The following is a 14,072-nucleotide window of genomic DNA, read 5'->3' as shown; positions in this document are numbered from 1 at the left end:
CGCATCGATGATGACGTGCGTCAAGGCGGAAGTGGTGTCAGGTTGGCGTGCGCGCTCATGTGAGAGATTCTGCGGGTTACTAGAGACGCTCCACGGCACGCGCGCTTTAATATAATCGCATCATAAACCGGAGGATTCATCGGCGACACATTGAGGCCGTGACACGCGTCTGATAAACGGTGAGAGATGATAAAAACACACTGAAGCAGAGCGAGAGTTGTGCTGGAGCCGGATGAGGCTTTATTCAGGCCCGGGATTAACAGTGTGTGTGATCTTACACCTGATGACTTTGTCACTCATTTGATGTGTGTGTGTCGCCTGCTCATGCTGTCATGAGTGTTATATGATTAAAATCAGGTGAATCAAATGATTTATGTGTAAATACATGACTGACAGCTGATCTACACTACAGAGTACAGTAAAGATGTTATGGTACTGAATTTCTTTACCATGGTATTTACATGCACGATGATAAATGTGGAAAAACATGCTAACATTATTATGGTACTTTTTTGTTTAGTGCCTAACATGGTACAAAAGGTAACAATGTACTATAGTATTCCCATGTTCTTAACATTTTAGTAATATTTTCTGTTTTTGTTTTTTTATTTGGATAGGAAACATCTGCAATGTCATTTATATTTGACTGGATCTACAGAGGGTTTAGTGGAGTGCTGCAGTTTTTAGGTGAGTTCAGATTACAAACGCTTGAGTTTGTGTCTCTTCTGCTCATCTAGATATCGGTCACGTGACTATTTAAAGAATTAGTTCACTTCAGAATTAAAATTTCCTGATAATTTACTCTCCTCCATGTCATCCAAGATGTTCATGTCTTTCTTTCTTCAGTCGAAAAGAAATGAAGGTTTTTAAGGAAAACATTCCAGGATTTTTCTCCATATAGTGGACTTCACTGGGGTTCAACAGGTTGAAGGTCCAAATCTCAGTTTCAAAGAGCTCTACATGATCCCAGATGAGGAATAAGAGTCTTATCTAGAGAAACCATTGGCCATTTTCTAAAAAAAAAAAATAAAATACACTTTTTAACCACGAATGCTCATCTTGCACTGCTCTGTGATGCGCCACACATGACGTAATCATGTTGGAAAGGTCATGGAAATACCGATTCAGCATCTACACAGCAAACGTGCAAAGACTAAGTCAAACAGCCTTTACAAAAAAAGGTAAAACAAAGATGTTGGACAAAATGCAGTACTTCCGCCTACGCATGACCTTTCCAACATGATTACGTCATGCGTGGAGCATCACAGAGCAGTGCAAGACGAGCATTTGTGGTTAAAAGTATATAATTTTTATTTATTTTAGAAAAGGGCCGATGGTTTCTCTAGATAAGGCTCTTATTCCTCGTCTGGGATCATGTAGAGCTCTTTGAAGCTGCACTGAAACTGACATTTGGACGTTGAACCCCAGTGAAGTCCACTAAATGGAGAAAAATCCTGGAATGTTTTCCTCAAAAACCTTAATTTCTTTCCAACTGAAGAAAGAAAAACATCTAATCCTTTAATTCCTGCCTGCATATGTTATTGGCAGTAATATTTAATAGAGCAATATGTATAGTTTGATATATGTCAACGTAGTCTTTGTTTTTTTGCAGGTTTGTATAAGAAGTCTGGGAAGCTGGTTTTTCTCGGGCTGGACAATGCTGGGAAAACGACTCTACTGCACATGCTCAAAGACGACAGATTAGGACAACATGTGCCCACATTACACCCCAGTAAGACAGAATCACTACAATAGAACTGTGAAATTAATCATTCCCATCAGGCATCGCTCACGGTTGATGACCTGATCCTGTTTGTGTTTTATGTCAGCGTCAGAGGAGCTGACCATCGCCGGAATGACGTTCACTACGTTCGATCTGGGTGGTCATGTACAAGGTCAGAATTATAAATCAATATCAATCTGATCATGTGGTTTAATTCAATTAACACAAAGGAGAAGATTAAAAATATTAAACTCAGATGCACGTTTATTGTGATGCTCTTGTGAATGTGCGTTGGAGAATAATATTTGTAAAGTTATTTTTTTAATAAAGACTGAATTAGCTTGAGTGATCGTGGTGTAGTTTCGCTTTTAAGTTTCGCTTTTTATTTCTGGAGATTCTTTTTAGGCTTCAAAATTCATAAAAGTTGTGTTTTTTGTGAAAATTATATCGTTGTATAAAACCTGCAAGTATAAACTTTTGTTGATGTTTTGCAATAGTTCAAAAGTCTATGGAAATATAGCTGCGAGGAGCAATTATTGGGGTTCAAGCACTTTAAGGCCTTTAAGCACATGCGTAAAAAGGTATAATGTTTTAATTAAGCCTGTAACCATCTCCATCATAGATGGAAAAGACCATTTACAGCCAATACAGGCAGTTTATCATAGGAAATATGTGGTTTTTAAAGCTTTTTAACAGTTATCGAGGTTGAGGCAAAAACCTAGGACTAGTTCGCCAAAGTTGGTTTTTGAAATGATCTCCAATATTTAACGAACGATTCGATGGACTACAGCAGTCCTGGAGGCAAAGTTGTTCAGAATGAGGAGCTCTACCATGTGGTATGAATGTCGTGGGCGTGTGCGAAAAATTGTGCGATACACATTATTTAAGCACGTGGAAAAACACGATTTCTTTCGAATTTCTCACAGGGCTCCAGAGCCATGAGTCAAACAGGCCCAGCAAGTTTCATTCGGATTGGCCTCCGTTAATCTTGTCTGATAGCTGCTCATTGGCCGATGGCGGACATGTTTTTTGAGATACGTCAATGTCCTCACAGACAATCATGGTACCTTGGACAAAGACACTGCATGCCAATTTTCAAGTGAATCCAACTAAAGGTTAAGTAGTTATAGCCATTATCATGTTTTTTTTCCTGTTATAGCGCCACCAAGTGGCCAGTCACTGCATCCTTTTTGATGCAACCTCCAAATGAGCTCTAACATAGGTGTACCAAATTTGGTGAAAATATCTCATTCCGTTCATGATTTATAGCCATTTTAGTAAAAGTGGCTCCACCCACTTCAAACGTTTTGGCGGCCCTTAGAGACCGTGAATTAAAATTTAAACTTTTTTGGGGATGTTTATTGAAAATCAGACTCTGGAGAATCTTGCTGCAATGGTTTAGTTCTGATCGGGCCAAAAACTTAGTACTAACAGTTTAGGAGTTATGAGCCATTTCGTACTTTTGACCACTGTAGCGCCCCCGTCAGGCCGACTGGGGCAAGCCTTGGTGACGTTGTAGATGGTGTGAGTCTCTATGACTTATGGTTTGGTCTGTCCAATCTATTTTAGGGCAGAATGCTGATCCTTGGAAATTTTAAGAATTACAATAGAGTTTCAGCGCTACACGCTTGAACCCCTTAAAATCATATTGGGTTTTTGTTGAGGGAACCAGTTTGATTCTAACTTCCGGGTTGGCCTACAAAAATACTTCATCATTGCAGTGCTCTTTAGTGCATTCAAGTCCTTCTGGGAAGATTGTATTTACGAGGTGGGAAGTACTGTTTACAATGACAGTTACGAAAGAAAATACGATCTTTCCGACATTACTTGAACGCACCAAATGTGAATTCTGGAGCTTGACCGCTGCGCTCACTCTTTTCATCTCCAGCACGGCGAGTGTGGAGGAACTACCTGCCTGCCGTCAACGCTGTGGTCTTCCTCGTGGATTGTGCCGATCACGAGCGTCTCGCAGAATCTAAAGTGGAACTTGACGTAAGTCTTTGCGGTGTGGTTAAGTTAGTTTTAAATTTGACGTTTTAAATTTGCCCATTATATTCTCCGCTTCTATCACATACTCAAGCCAAACCAACTTGGAAACGCATGAATAGATTTTCTTTGCATTGCACTTTTTCATATCAATTTCATAAATCAGTTAAACAATTGAAAATGACTGAAGGTGCACTCTTCAAAACAAGCCTTGTGCTATTTAATAAGGAATAAGTGCTTCAACATACTGTTGGTTTCAATTTTAACAAAAAAGAGCAGAAACAAGCGATAAAAGCATTGCTTATGCACATTGAACATGATTTTCTCAGCTTTTTCTTTATTTTGATATATTGCAAGGGAAAGAGTTAAAATTCCACGTTGTGCAGTTGTGAATGTCGAATAACTTTACCGCACTAGAATTCGCTACTTCAGCTGATGGCGTAGCAGACGTGTCTTTTAGTAACTGCGTTTTTTTTAGGTGAATCTCTGTGTTTTCAGGCTCTGCTGTCGGACGAGACAATCTCCAGCGTGCCGGTGCTGGTGTTGGGCAATAAGATCGACCGACCCGAGGCCGTGAGTGAGATGAGACTACGAGAGGTTTTCGCTCTGGAAGGACAGACCACTGGGAAGGTCAGTGCCAAGAAATCACAGACAAATAACACTAATGTAAGGTAACATGTAGGGCTGGGTTGAAAATATTGATTTCTTGAGTTGATTCTCATTTTGATGAGCTCTTAAAATCCAAGTATCAATCTCTGCCAGGTGCTTCAGAGATGGAGGGAATCTGCCTCTCTCTTCTCTCTTAAACTGCCCACAGTAGTTCAATAATATCAGGTCATTAAACTGACCAGGGCAGATGATGTTATGATCATGTCCATTGTTGGGGAAAGTATGTTTTTTTTTGTTTTTTTTATAACAACAAAAGTTCTATTTTTGGTAAATGTTAAGACCTTTTTACACCAAAAATGAAATGAATAAGTCTCAGGCTGAAGGAAATGCATATTTACGCCTGTACAGTAGAGGGCGCAGTTCAAACAAACCTTTCAGATGTACTGCCATTCTGGATTAAAGAAGAATAGGATATAGGAGAAGGAAGTTCAACAGTTTTATTTCTAATAAGCGACCCCAAATAACATGATATTCAGCCCCTGGAATTTGAATTTTATCTGGGGAACCCCGCCAAAAACCTCAATTTTTACTAGTTACTTGAAAAATTAATCTGATTACGTAACTTGTAATGTGTTATTTTACTAGTTACTTGAAAATGTAATCTGATTACGTAATTTGTAATGCATTATTTTACTAGTTACTTAAAGTAATCTGATTACATAATTCAAGTTACTTGTAATGTGTTACTTTACTAGTTAAAGTAATCGGATAATGTAACTCGAGTTACTTGTAATGCGTTACTTTACTAGTCACTTGAAAAAGTAATCTGATTACGTAACATGTAATGAATTATTTTACTAGTTACTTGAAAAAGTAATCTGATTACATCATTCAGGTTACTTGTAATGTGTTACTTTACTAGTCACTTAAAGTAATTTGATTATGTAGATCCCGGTCAGAGTTGGGGCTGTTTTTTTTTTTTTTGTTTTTTTTTTTAACTGTTTTTCACTGTAGCTACTCAAATAAAATTAACTCCTATAATAATGGGTGTTTATTTTGTCCAACCCCTGAATTAATATTGAATCTGCTTATGAGTCCAAATTGAATCGAACTATGCAATTTGTGTCAATGCCCAGTCTTGGTAATGTAGCTTCACATGTTGCATGCTGTGTTTACAGGGCAGCGTGTCGCTGAAGGAGCTGAGCGTGCGGCCGCTGGAAGTTTTCATGTGCAGTGTTTTGAAGAAGCAGGGCTACGGGGAAGGTTTCCGATGGCTCTCGCAGTACATCGACTGATTTCAGACACCATTACATCCGTTCTGTCCTGATCTTAGTCCTGCTCTGTGATTATCAGCAATAAGAGATGTTGATTTGACCATTTTATTGTGTTTTAGTGGATATTACTGTTTGGTTTTGTCGTTTTAGTCTCAATTCTGCATGTTAAAGATGGAGGGTGTCATTTCTGCAGTTTACACACTGCAGCTTTAAATGCAGAAGAACATGCTGTCACTATTAAAGCCTGCGAATGTGGATGCAAAGTGGAATCAAGCCATTCGTTTTTAAACAATGATCAAAGTACAAGCACATGTGATATTTCAGTTCCTGCCGCTTTTGCTTAAGTTTTTAAACTTCGAGTCGCACTGATACACTTGAGTGTTGTAGTATTATTTGGCGTACTCTCATCTATAGATGTTGTAAAAAGCTGATCTGTGGTTTGAGATGTATAGTATGTTGTAATATATTCTACTGTACAGTGTTTGTGTAGATAATGTTCATATAGTGTATGTCATCAGATGCTGTTGGTGTTTGTTGATCATCAGATGAAGGTCCGATAGGAGAACGCCTACGGCAGAGACACGTGATCTGTTTTTTTTTTTTTGCAAATTTGTAAATATTGTATAATGGAGTATAAATGTGTTTTTATTGTTCATAGCCTTGACTTGAGTGTACAGGAATCCATCCTAACAGACTGTAAACATCTATAAACTATTAATATTTTGAAGAATGTTTCTGCAGTCATTCAAGTTCTTGATTTTCAGTTGCAGATTGTTGGTAATCCTCAAACCTCTGAAACTGATAATTCACTCAGTATCTTTAGCACGAAACAAATCTGTCACTTACTCACCCTCATGCTGTCCAAACCTGTACCGGACTTGCTTTCTTCTGTGAAACACAAACAAGATGATTTTTTCAGTACAATGAAAATGACCTGGGCTGTCTCAGAGTATAAAAATGCACGACTACAAATTAAAATGCATGATCATACAACCAAGTGTTCAAATATTTCCCAAAAAAGGGGGAAAACTTAATCATTCATGCAATAAATCTTTCAACTTGCTAGTTTAACTGAACCACGATGCAATTAAAGCAAGAACAAGGCTATGTAAGAATTTTCATGTATTAATCACTTTTTATATTGCCAATATGTGCTTGTAAAGAAACTTAAAAAAACAAGTCTTTCCCCAACTTCCTCCAGTAGGTTATCTCTGAAAGCCTGTAGACTGATTTGTTTATGTGATTATTATTATTTATTTGATTATGTGAGGGAATCGGGATGCTTTTGCCGGGAAAATCAAAAGGATGTGACGTTAACGTGCGCTGCAGATAACCTATCTTCCATTCAATGTTTGTTAAAAGTATCGCTGCAAAGGTATTTCCAATTTATTTTTACTTCTAAGCGAAGAATGAAGAACTTCAGCTTGAGTATATCGCGACCTTGAATCACGTTCAGTCTTTTGTACATAACGAGTGCGTGCACGAGCTGGCTGTAGTTCACTTAGCGGCCACCGGTGTCGCTAATAAGTTTATGAATTCTACATAAAGCCCCTTTTAAAGGGTTAGTTCACCCAAAAAAATGAAAATTCTGTCATTAATTACTCACCTTCATGTCATTCCACACTTGTAAGACCTTCGTTAATCTTCGGAATGCAAATTAAGATATTTTTGATGAAATCCGATGGCTCAGTGAGGCCTGCATAGCCAGCAATGACATTTCCTCTCTCAAGATCCATTAATGTACTAAAAACATATTTAAATCAGTTCATGTGAGTACAGTGGTTCAATATTAATATTATAAAGCCACGAGAATATTTTTGGTGCGCCAAAAAACACAAAATAACGACTTATATACTGGTGGCCGATTTCAAAACACTGCTTCATGAAGCTTATGGATCAGCGTGTCCAATCAGCAGTTCGGAGCGCCAAAGTCACGTGATTTCAGCAGTTTAGCGTATGATACAAGTATGATAAAAGCATAACAGCAGTTCATATGACTCATGTACATCAACAAAAACGAGATTTGAAAGCTAGTAAACAAATTAACAAACGATTAAAATGCACTACTGTTATGATCATTTATGGTGCTCTTTGAAGCTTGACAGACGTGGTCACTAACCGTAGGGATTTTTCAGAATGTCTCTTTTTGTGTTTGACTGAAGAAATAATTATTTCTTCAGTAAAATAATGTGTTTTAAACTCATATGGGTTTAAAACACACGAGTAAATTGCTGAAACATTTCCTGCAACGTCAGCTAGTTCCATTGCAAAACACCAGGAGGCAGCAGTGATCTCCAGATCTCACAGTTCACATAGATTATTCAGACAGAGACAGTTTTATTATCAAATCTGGTGACTGTAAGCAGAAATAAGCAGTATCGTGGCAAACACCAGGTGTTGTCTTCAGAATAGTGCATGTTCATTGGCTATAAATGTGTGTTTAAGCCTCAGGCTGTCAATAAAACAGTTTTATAATGGTTAAACCGTAGTGTATCTACATGCTGTAAATGCAAAATGTGCACAAATGTGAATGTGTGAGTGTTTGAAACACTTGCATCACCTCTGCAATATGCTGAAAGACTTCTGGTCTCTTCTGCCAAAGTTTCCCCCCTTCACCCTGAAGATTCAATGACTAGATGCGTCCCAATTCACGTAAAGAGATCGATAAATGAATGTTAGTCAGTAAAACAAAATGACCATTAATTTTTACATTTCGCGCGTGCACGGAGAAACGCGCGCAGATCAGAGGCGCCAAAGTCCCTTTAAAGGGTTAGTTCACTCAAAAATGAAAATAATGTCATATTGTTCCACACCCGTAAGATCTTCGGAACGCAAATTAAGATATTTTAGTTGAAATCCAACGACTCCCTGCATAGCCAACAATGACATTTCCTCTCTCAAGATCCATTAATGCACTAAAAACATATTTAAATCAGTTCATGTAAGTACAGTGGTTCAATATTAATATTATAAAGCCACGAGAATATTTTTGGTGCGCCAAAAAAACAAAATAACGACTTATATAGTGATGGCCGATTTCAAAACACTGAAGCTTCGGAGCGTTATGAATCTTTTATGTCGAATCAGTGGTTCGGAGCGCCAAAGTCACGTGATTTCAGTAGTTTGGCGGTTTGACACGCGATCCGAAATCATGATTCGACACAAAAGATTCATAACGCTCCGAAGCTTCATGAAGCAGTGTTTTCAACTAAAATATCTTAATTTGCGTTCCGAAGATTAATGAAGGTCGTATGGGTGTGGAACAGCACGAGGGTGAGTAATTAATGACATTATTTTCATTTTTGAGTGAACTAACCCTTTAAGACGAGTCATTTCACTCAGTGCCCATCTCTGAAACGCCTATTGGGCATTCTAGCTCGTATCTCTTTGAATGGGGAAACATCAAATTCTCCAAAGCTGTTTGCCAAGCTTCCCACACAGCAGGAGACTCCTAGGCGGATCTGCATTCAAGTTGCCAAACCCGCGTGACTGACTTTGTTTTGGCACCACCCAAAGGATCAGCTCTGCCTCTGGGCGGCCCCGTAAATTCTACTGTCAATCAGCAGATCCTGAGTGGACCCATGTCGGATCCGTGGATGCACACGCGCCTTTACTGTAATGGTTGTATCAATTTGCGGGTCCCAAACGGGCCCGCCGCGGAGGTAAGGTTTTAATCGCGGTTGCGAGGCGGATGCAGCGCGGAGTCACTTCGCGCAAGTAGACACCGATACGGATCCGTTCACGGATACGGTCCGGAAGCCGCAATACCTCCGTGGCCGATCCGCCACAGAGTTCTTTTGCTGTGTGGGTTTCGATTAAATTTCATATTTGAAATAACCAATGAAATCTGACATCATATTTCATAAATTTTGTTTGCAAATGCTCGAATCATGACAAAAAACGGTATTTTTCAGGCTGGATTAAGCTAATGCGCATGCACAGACTTAATTGCGCGTCTCTTGTGTCTCATTTCGGAGGTGAGTGTCTTACTGTTTCTATAGGAACCGGAGCTTCTAACGGCCGCTGCAGTGACGCGATGACTTTACCAGTCGGCGATTGGCTCTTATTTAGAAGGCGGGACTTATTCTCCCATTCAAAACAATACAAGTGACGCGTCTTGTGTTATTCTATAGTGTTTGGAGGCACGCAATAAATAATAATAATATAAAAAATAAATGAATAAATAAATAACCTGCAGGGAAAGTTCTACACGATTTAACGGTCATCATTATTGTAAATCTTGCAAAGTTTTTTATATTTTCTTTTTTTCTTTTTTTTTCATGTGTGTACATTTATAACACTATACTTAGTATTGTATTACCTTTTCAACAAATTACAAAAAAAAAACACATTAACATTGGGTGTTTCTAATAATACAGCGGCTGTGGGAGTGACGTAAAGATGATATCTTTTTCTCTTCTGACTGCCGTTATCACTCTATATATTTTTTCCTCTTTTTGAAAGTTGTGAAAACACTGTTGTTGAGTTTTTCTTTTGCTATTTGAGAAAATGGGGACATAAAAATATATATTTAATGTATTCTCTCATTCACCACCATAGAATTTTACCCAACTACGACTTCCGCTTCCCAGAATTGAATGATTGGTCAGAAAATCTGATGAGAAGCTGAAATGCAGGGTGATGTCATCAAAACTGTTGATTCATATTGGCGGAAGTAACGAGACTTGCGTTGTTTTGAATGCTTATATCTTCTAAATGCAATTTTGTCATTGTTTTGGAACACACTAGCATATAGATAATCTTTAGGATAACATACCCATACTAAAAGCCAAAAAACGTCCATTTTGCTTTCATGGCGATTTTAAATACCCGCATTTAATTAACTGAAGAAAAAAAACAAAACAAATAGGGAATGTTGGACACTTCAGACATTCAAATGTCGTAGCTTTAATTACGTAGCAACACAAAGGTCATGAGATCGATTCCCAGGGAATGCATGAATAAAAAATATTCAATATCTGAATGCATGCATTAAAATACGGCAAGTTGCTTTGGATAAAAGCGTCTGCCAAATGCATGAACGTAAAGGCACACTACTCTTACTAGTCCCGCAGTATAGAATGTATACTGAGCAAATTGCTCTATGCATAGAAGATCTACTACATTGCATGATTTTTTTTTTTTTATCTTGCCCTGAATAAAGCTGAAACACGGTCATGGCATGTGCTTTCAGTGACTTTGAGGCTGTATAATAATTCAGTTCACTGCAAACAGCAACTCTGCCAGATATTGATTTTCAGACGCTTTGTCAAGCTCAGTCAATGCGGAGTAAATGAACGAGCTGCGTCGTGAGATATTTCTCCTCAGGAGTTTCTTAAGATGTCTGGCAACATCAAATATGTCTTTTACACACGAACACACAGTTAATAATGTATCAGAGAGACGGTTCAATTATTTACAACATTTTATTTCACAGATTTAGAGGAGCCGACTTCAGCCATAGTGCTCAACATTAGATCTCAACATCAGACATCACGGTTTTACTCTTATTTTACAGAGAAGGAGCCAATAAAAGAGCTTTTTGTTGTGAACTATCATGCAATACGAAAAATAAAGCAATTCAAACATTTCCATTATTAACGTTTCTTTTTTTTTTTTCCCGCATTCAACTCCCAGTCTAAATGAACAGAAATACACATACATTGAGTTGTACATTCAAGAATCTGGAGTCAGTTCTGATTCAGAAGCTGAAACAAGTGTGAAACCATCTATTCTGCAGCCTTCAGTCATAATAAATTACACAACAGTTACATTCCTGTTTAAAGAGTTCTGATATTGTATTTCTCCGTCCGTGTTCGCTACATACAATCTTTTGTTGGCAGAACAATATGGAGCTAAAATAGTCTCAAAATTGATGCATTTACAAAATATGATTCACACATGCTTAAGCTAATTCACATTATCAAAATAAATTGCTTTATTCATGTAGAAACCTTCAAACAACACTTGTGTATTTATGAATTAGGTTTTGCATTTGTGAATTTTGTAAATTTGCTTGTGCATTTTCAATTCTACGAATATAAATGAGGTTTGTCAGTTTCTCTTCTCAAATACTTATAATAAATACATATACTTATAATTTATTAACGTATACTTATAATAAACTTAAACATAAGCTACACAAAGGAAACTTCAGAAATATGAAACACTTGTGTATTTATGAATTAGGTTTTGAATCGTACTTTGTGCATTTGCAAATCATGAGGTTATGACTGTCAATTTCTGCTTGCAAATATATACGAAATACATCACTTATAAATAATAAATATATACTTTTATACACTTACGTAAGCTACAAAAAAGTTGAAATATTTGCAAACAATAGATAAATTCATATTCACAAAATACGATTTGCAAATGCAAACACAATTCATAAATACACAATTATGTTTGCACATTTAATGCACAAATTTACATTTTCTTGTAACTGTGAATCAGAGAATTCATTTTGAGACTTTTAGATGCTCCACACCTGATTACTTTGCGTAACTCAATCTCAATACACAGCTCTCTTGACTCTGTCTCAAATGGAAGCTTGTCTCCACCATGAAATCAAAAATAAAGAATGTAATTACGACTTTTTATCTCACAATTCTGACTTTTTTCTCAGAATTGTGAGATATAAAGTCACAATTGCGAGTTATAAAATGAGAATTGCGTGATATAAAATCAGAATTGCGTGATAAAAACTCACAATTGCAAGGGAAAAAAATTCTTACTTTATATAATGCAATTCCGACTAGAACTCATAATTCTGACTTTATATCTCCCAATTCTCTTTATATAATGTAATTCGGACTTTACAACTCGCAATTCCGGCTTTATAACTTGCAATTCTGATTTTATCTCTCACAAGTCCGACTTTATATCTCCCAATTCTGACTTTATATCTTGCAATTCTGACTCTATAAAATGAAATTCCAACTTTGCAACTCGCAATTATGATTTATTTTGCAAATCCGACTTTATCTCTCGCAATTCTGACTTTATATAATGTAATTCCGACTTTACAACTCGCAATTCTGACTTTATCTTGCAATTCCGACTTTATATCTCCCAATTCTGACTTTATAACTCGTAACTCCGACTTTATAATAACTCGCAATTCTGACTTTATATGATGCAATTCCAACTTAATAACCTGCAACTCCGACTTTATAACAACTCGCAATTCCGACTTTATAACTTGCAATTCCGACTTTATAACAACTCGCAATTCCGACTTTATATCTCCCAATTCTGACTTTATATTTCCCAATTCCGACTTTGTATCTCGCAATTCTGACTTTATATCACGCAATTCTGACTTTATATCTCTCAATTCCGACTTTATATTTCCTAATTCCGACTTTATATCTCGCAATTCTGACTTTATAACTCATTTATAAGATTCAAACTCGCAAATGCAAGAAGAAAAGTCAGAATAGTGGCAGAAACAAGCTTCCATAGTCTGAGTCTTCATTTAGAGAATGTGTTATAAACTCATCGAATGAGCGCACACATCTGCAGAAGTGTCGTATCTTCTCTGTGCGTCGGAGCTGCTGACGCCCGTCACATGTGTTCTTTACAGGCTACATACACAAACACACAGATGAACTTCTGTACAGTGAATGTTGAACTTGATCTCCAGAGGTTTCAAGTTCTTTTGCATAAATCACGTCAAATAAATTATAATACCCTGTTAATGAAGATGCATCTGTAGACGTCAACAAAAACTTCAAGGTTCCTTCGTTAGAGTTTGAGTCTTTCTTGCATCTCAATGAGGACGAATGATCTGTGTGTCAGAGTTAAAGAGGTCTTATTATGCTTTTTGAAACAATGGAGAATATGAGGAAAATAATCAACATTCAAGCAGGAAAACCTGTACTAGTAGAGCCAAAAACAACATCAAGACTTTGTATAAGGGCATAACATGACCTCTCTAAATCAATGACAATCACTAGTCGGGAAATCAGTGACACTAAAATACAAACATAAATGTTGGGCAATTATTTCAGGAAGAGTATAAAAGGTGGTTTGTCAGTGCGCTGGACGGCACGCGTTTCATCTGATCACATGATGCAGGTGTTTTACCAGATGTATCCACCATCATCACTCTCTCCTGCCTCCTCTTCCTCCTCCTCCTCCTCCTCCTCTGCGTTCTCATCTGTGTCTTTCTCCTCCTCGTCCTCCCATCCGACGCCGCTGCTGAAATCTCCAGAGCTGAGCAGCTCGTCTATAGGACACACACACACACACACACACACACAGTCACTGAACGGCCCGCGTAACAGGGAGACGTGAAAGCGATAGACCTGCTGTCACTCACCGCAGTCTGGGTTTCCATGGATACGTGACCCGGTGGCCTCCGATCCGTGAGGGTCGACGCACCAGCACTCGTCTCGGCTGCGGTCGCACTGCAGCTTCCTGTAGTAGCCGTCCTCATCACAGCTGGGGATGTACATGCCTGAGCACACACA

General features: G+C 37.8%; 2 protein-coding genes across 6 annotated transcripts in view; one reads left to right on the top strand and one right to left on the bottom strand.

Annotated features, from left to right (window-relative positions):
* Positions 1 to 40: 40 nt before the first annotated feature.
* Positions 41 to 6,281, top strand: sar1aa (secretion associated, Ras related GTPase 1Aa). Its single transcript, XM_067369290.1, has 7 exons — positions 41 to 179; positions 618 to 687; positions 1,613 to 1,732; positions 1,830 to 1,895; positions 3,612 to 3,715; positions 4,208 to 4,339; positions 5,497 to 6,281. Exons 2-7 carry the CDS (start codon positions 630 to 632, stop codon positions 5,611 to 5,613), a joined length of 597 nt encoding a protein of 198 aa, XP_067225391.1. The 5' UTR covers positions 41 to 179; positions 618 to 629; the 3' UTR covers positions 5,614 to 6,281.
* A 4,798-nt stretch (positions 6,282 to 11,079) lies between these two features.
* The window catches only part of LOC137007437 (testican-2-like), a 67,164-nt gene continuing 64,171 nt past the window's right edge, over positions 11,080 to 14,072 (bottom strand). For 4 of the 5 annotated variants that reach the window (XM_067368883.1, XM_067368886.1, XM_067368884.1 and 1 more), the window contains 2 exons: positions 13,922 to 14,059; positions 11,080 to 13,828 (listed from right to left, as the gene is read on the bottom strand). In XM_067368883.1, coding sequence (XP_067224984.1) covers positions 13,683 to 13,828; positions 13,922 to 14,059 — 284 coding nt within the window. In that variant the 3' untranslated portion in view covers positions 11,080 to 13,682. The remainder of the gene's footprint in view (positions 13,829 to 13,921; positions 14,060 to 14,072) is intronic. The other variant, XM_067368887.1, reaches the window with a different exon arrangement.

This window comes from Chanodichthys erythropterus, chromosome 19, assembly GCF_024489055.1.
Source record: "Chanodichthys erythropterus isolate Z2021 chromosome 19, ASM2448905v1, whole genome shotgun sequence".
Lineage (NCBI taxonomy): Eukaryota > Metazoa > Chordata > Actinopteri > Cypriniformes > Xenocyprididae > Chanodichthys > Chanodichthys erythropterus.
The sequence above is the reverse complement of the archived record's forward strand: the minus strand, read 5'-3'. Positions and strand labels throughout refer to the sequence as shown.

What these genes read in the sequence shown, in the direction of transcription:
- sar1aa (XM_067369290.1), top strand. Translation starts at nt 630, where the DNA reads ATGTCATTTATATTTGACTGGATCTACAGAGGGTTTAGTGGAGTGCTG. An exon ending in TCTGGGTGGTCATGTACAAG is followed by an intron (nt 1,896 to 3,611) that starts GTCAGAATTATA and finishes TTTCATCTCCAG; the next exon opens with CACGGCGAGTGTGGAGGAAC. An exon ending in AATCTAAAGTGGAACTTGAC is followed by an intron (nt 3,716 to 4,207) that starts GTAAGTCTTTGC and finishes CTGTGTTTTCAG; the next exon opens with GCTCTGCTGTCGGACGAGAC.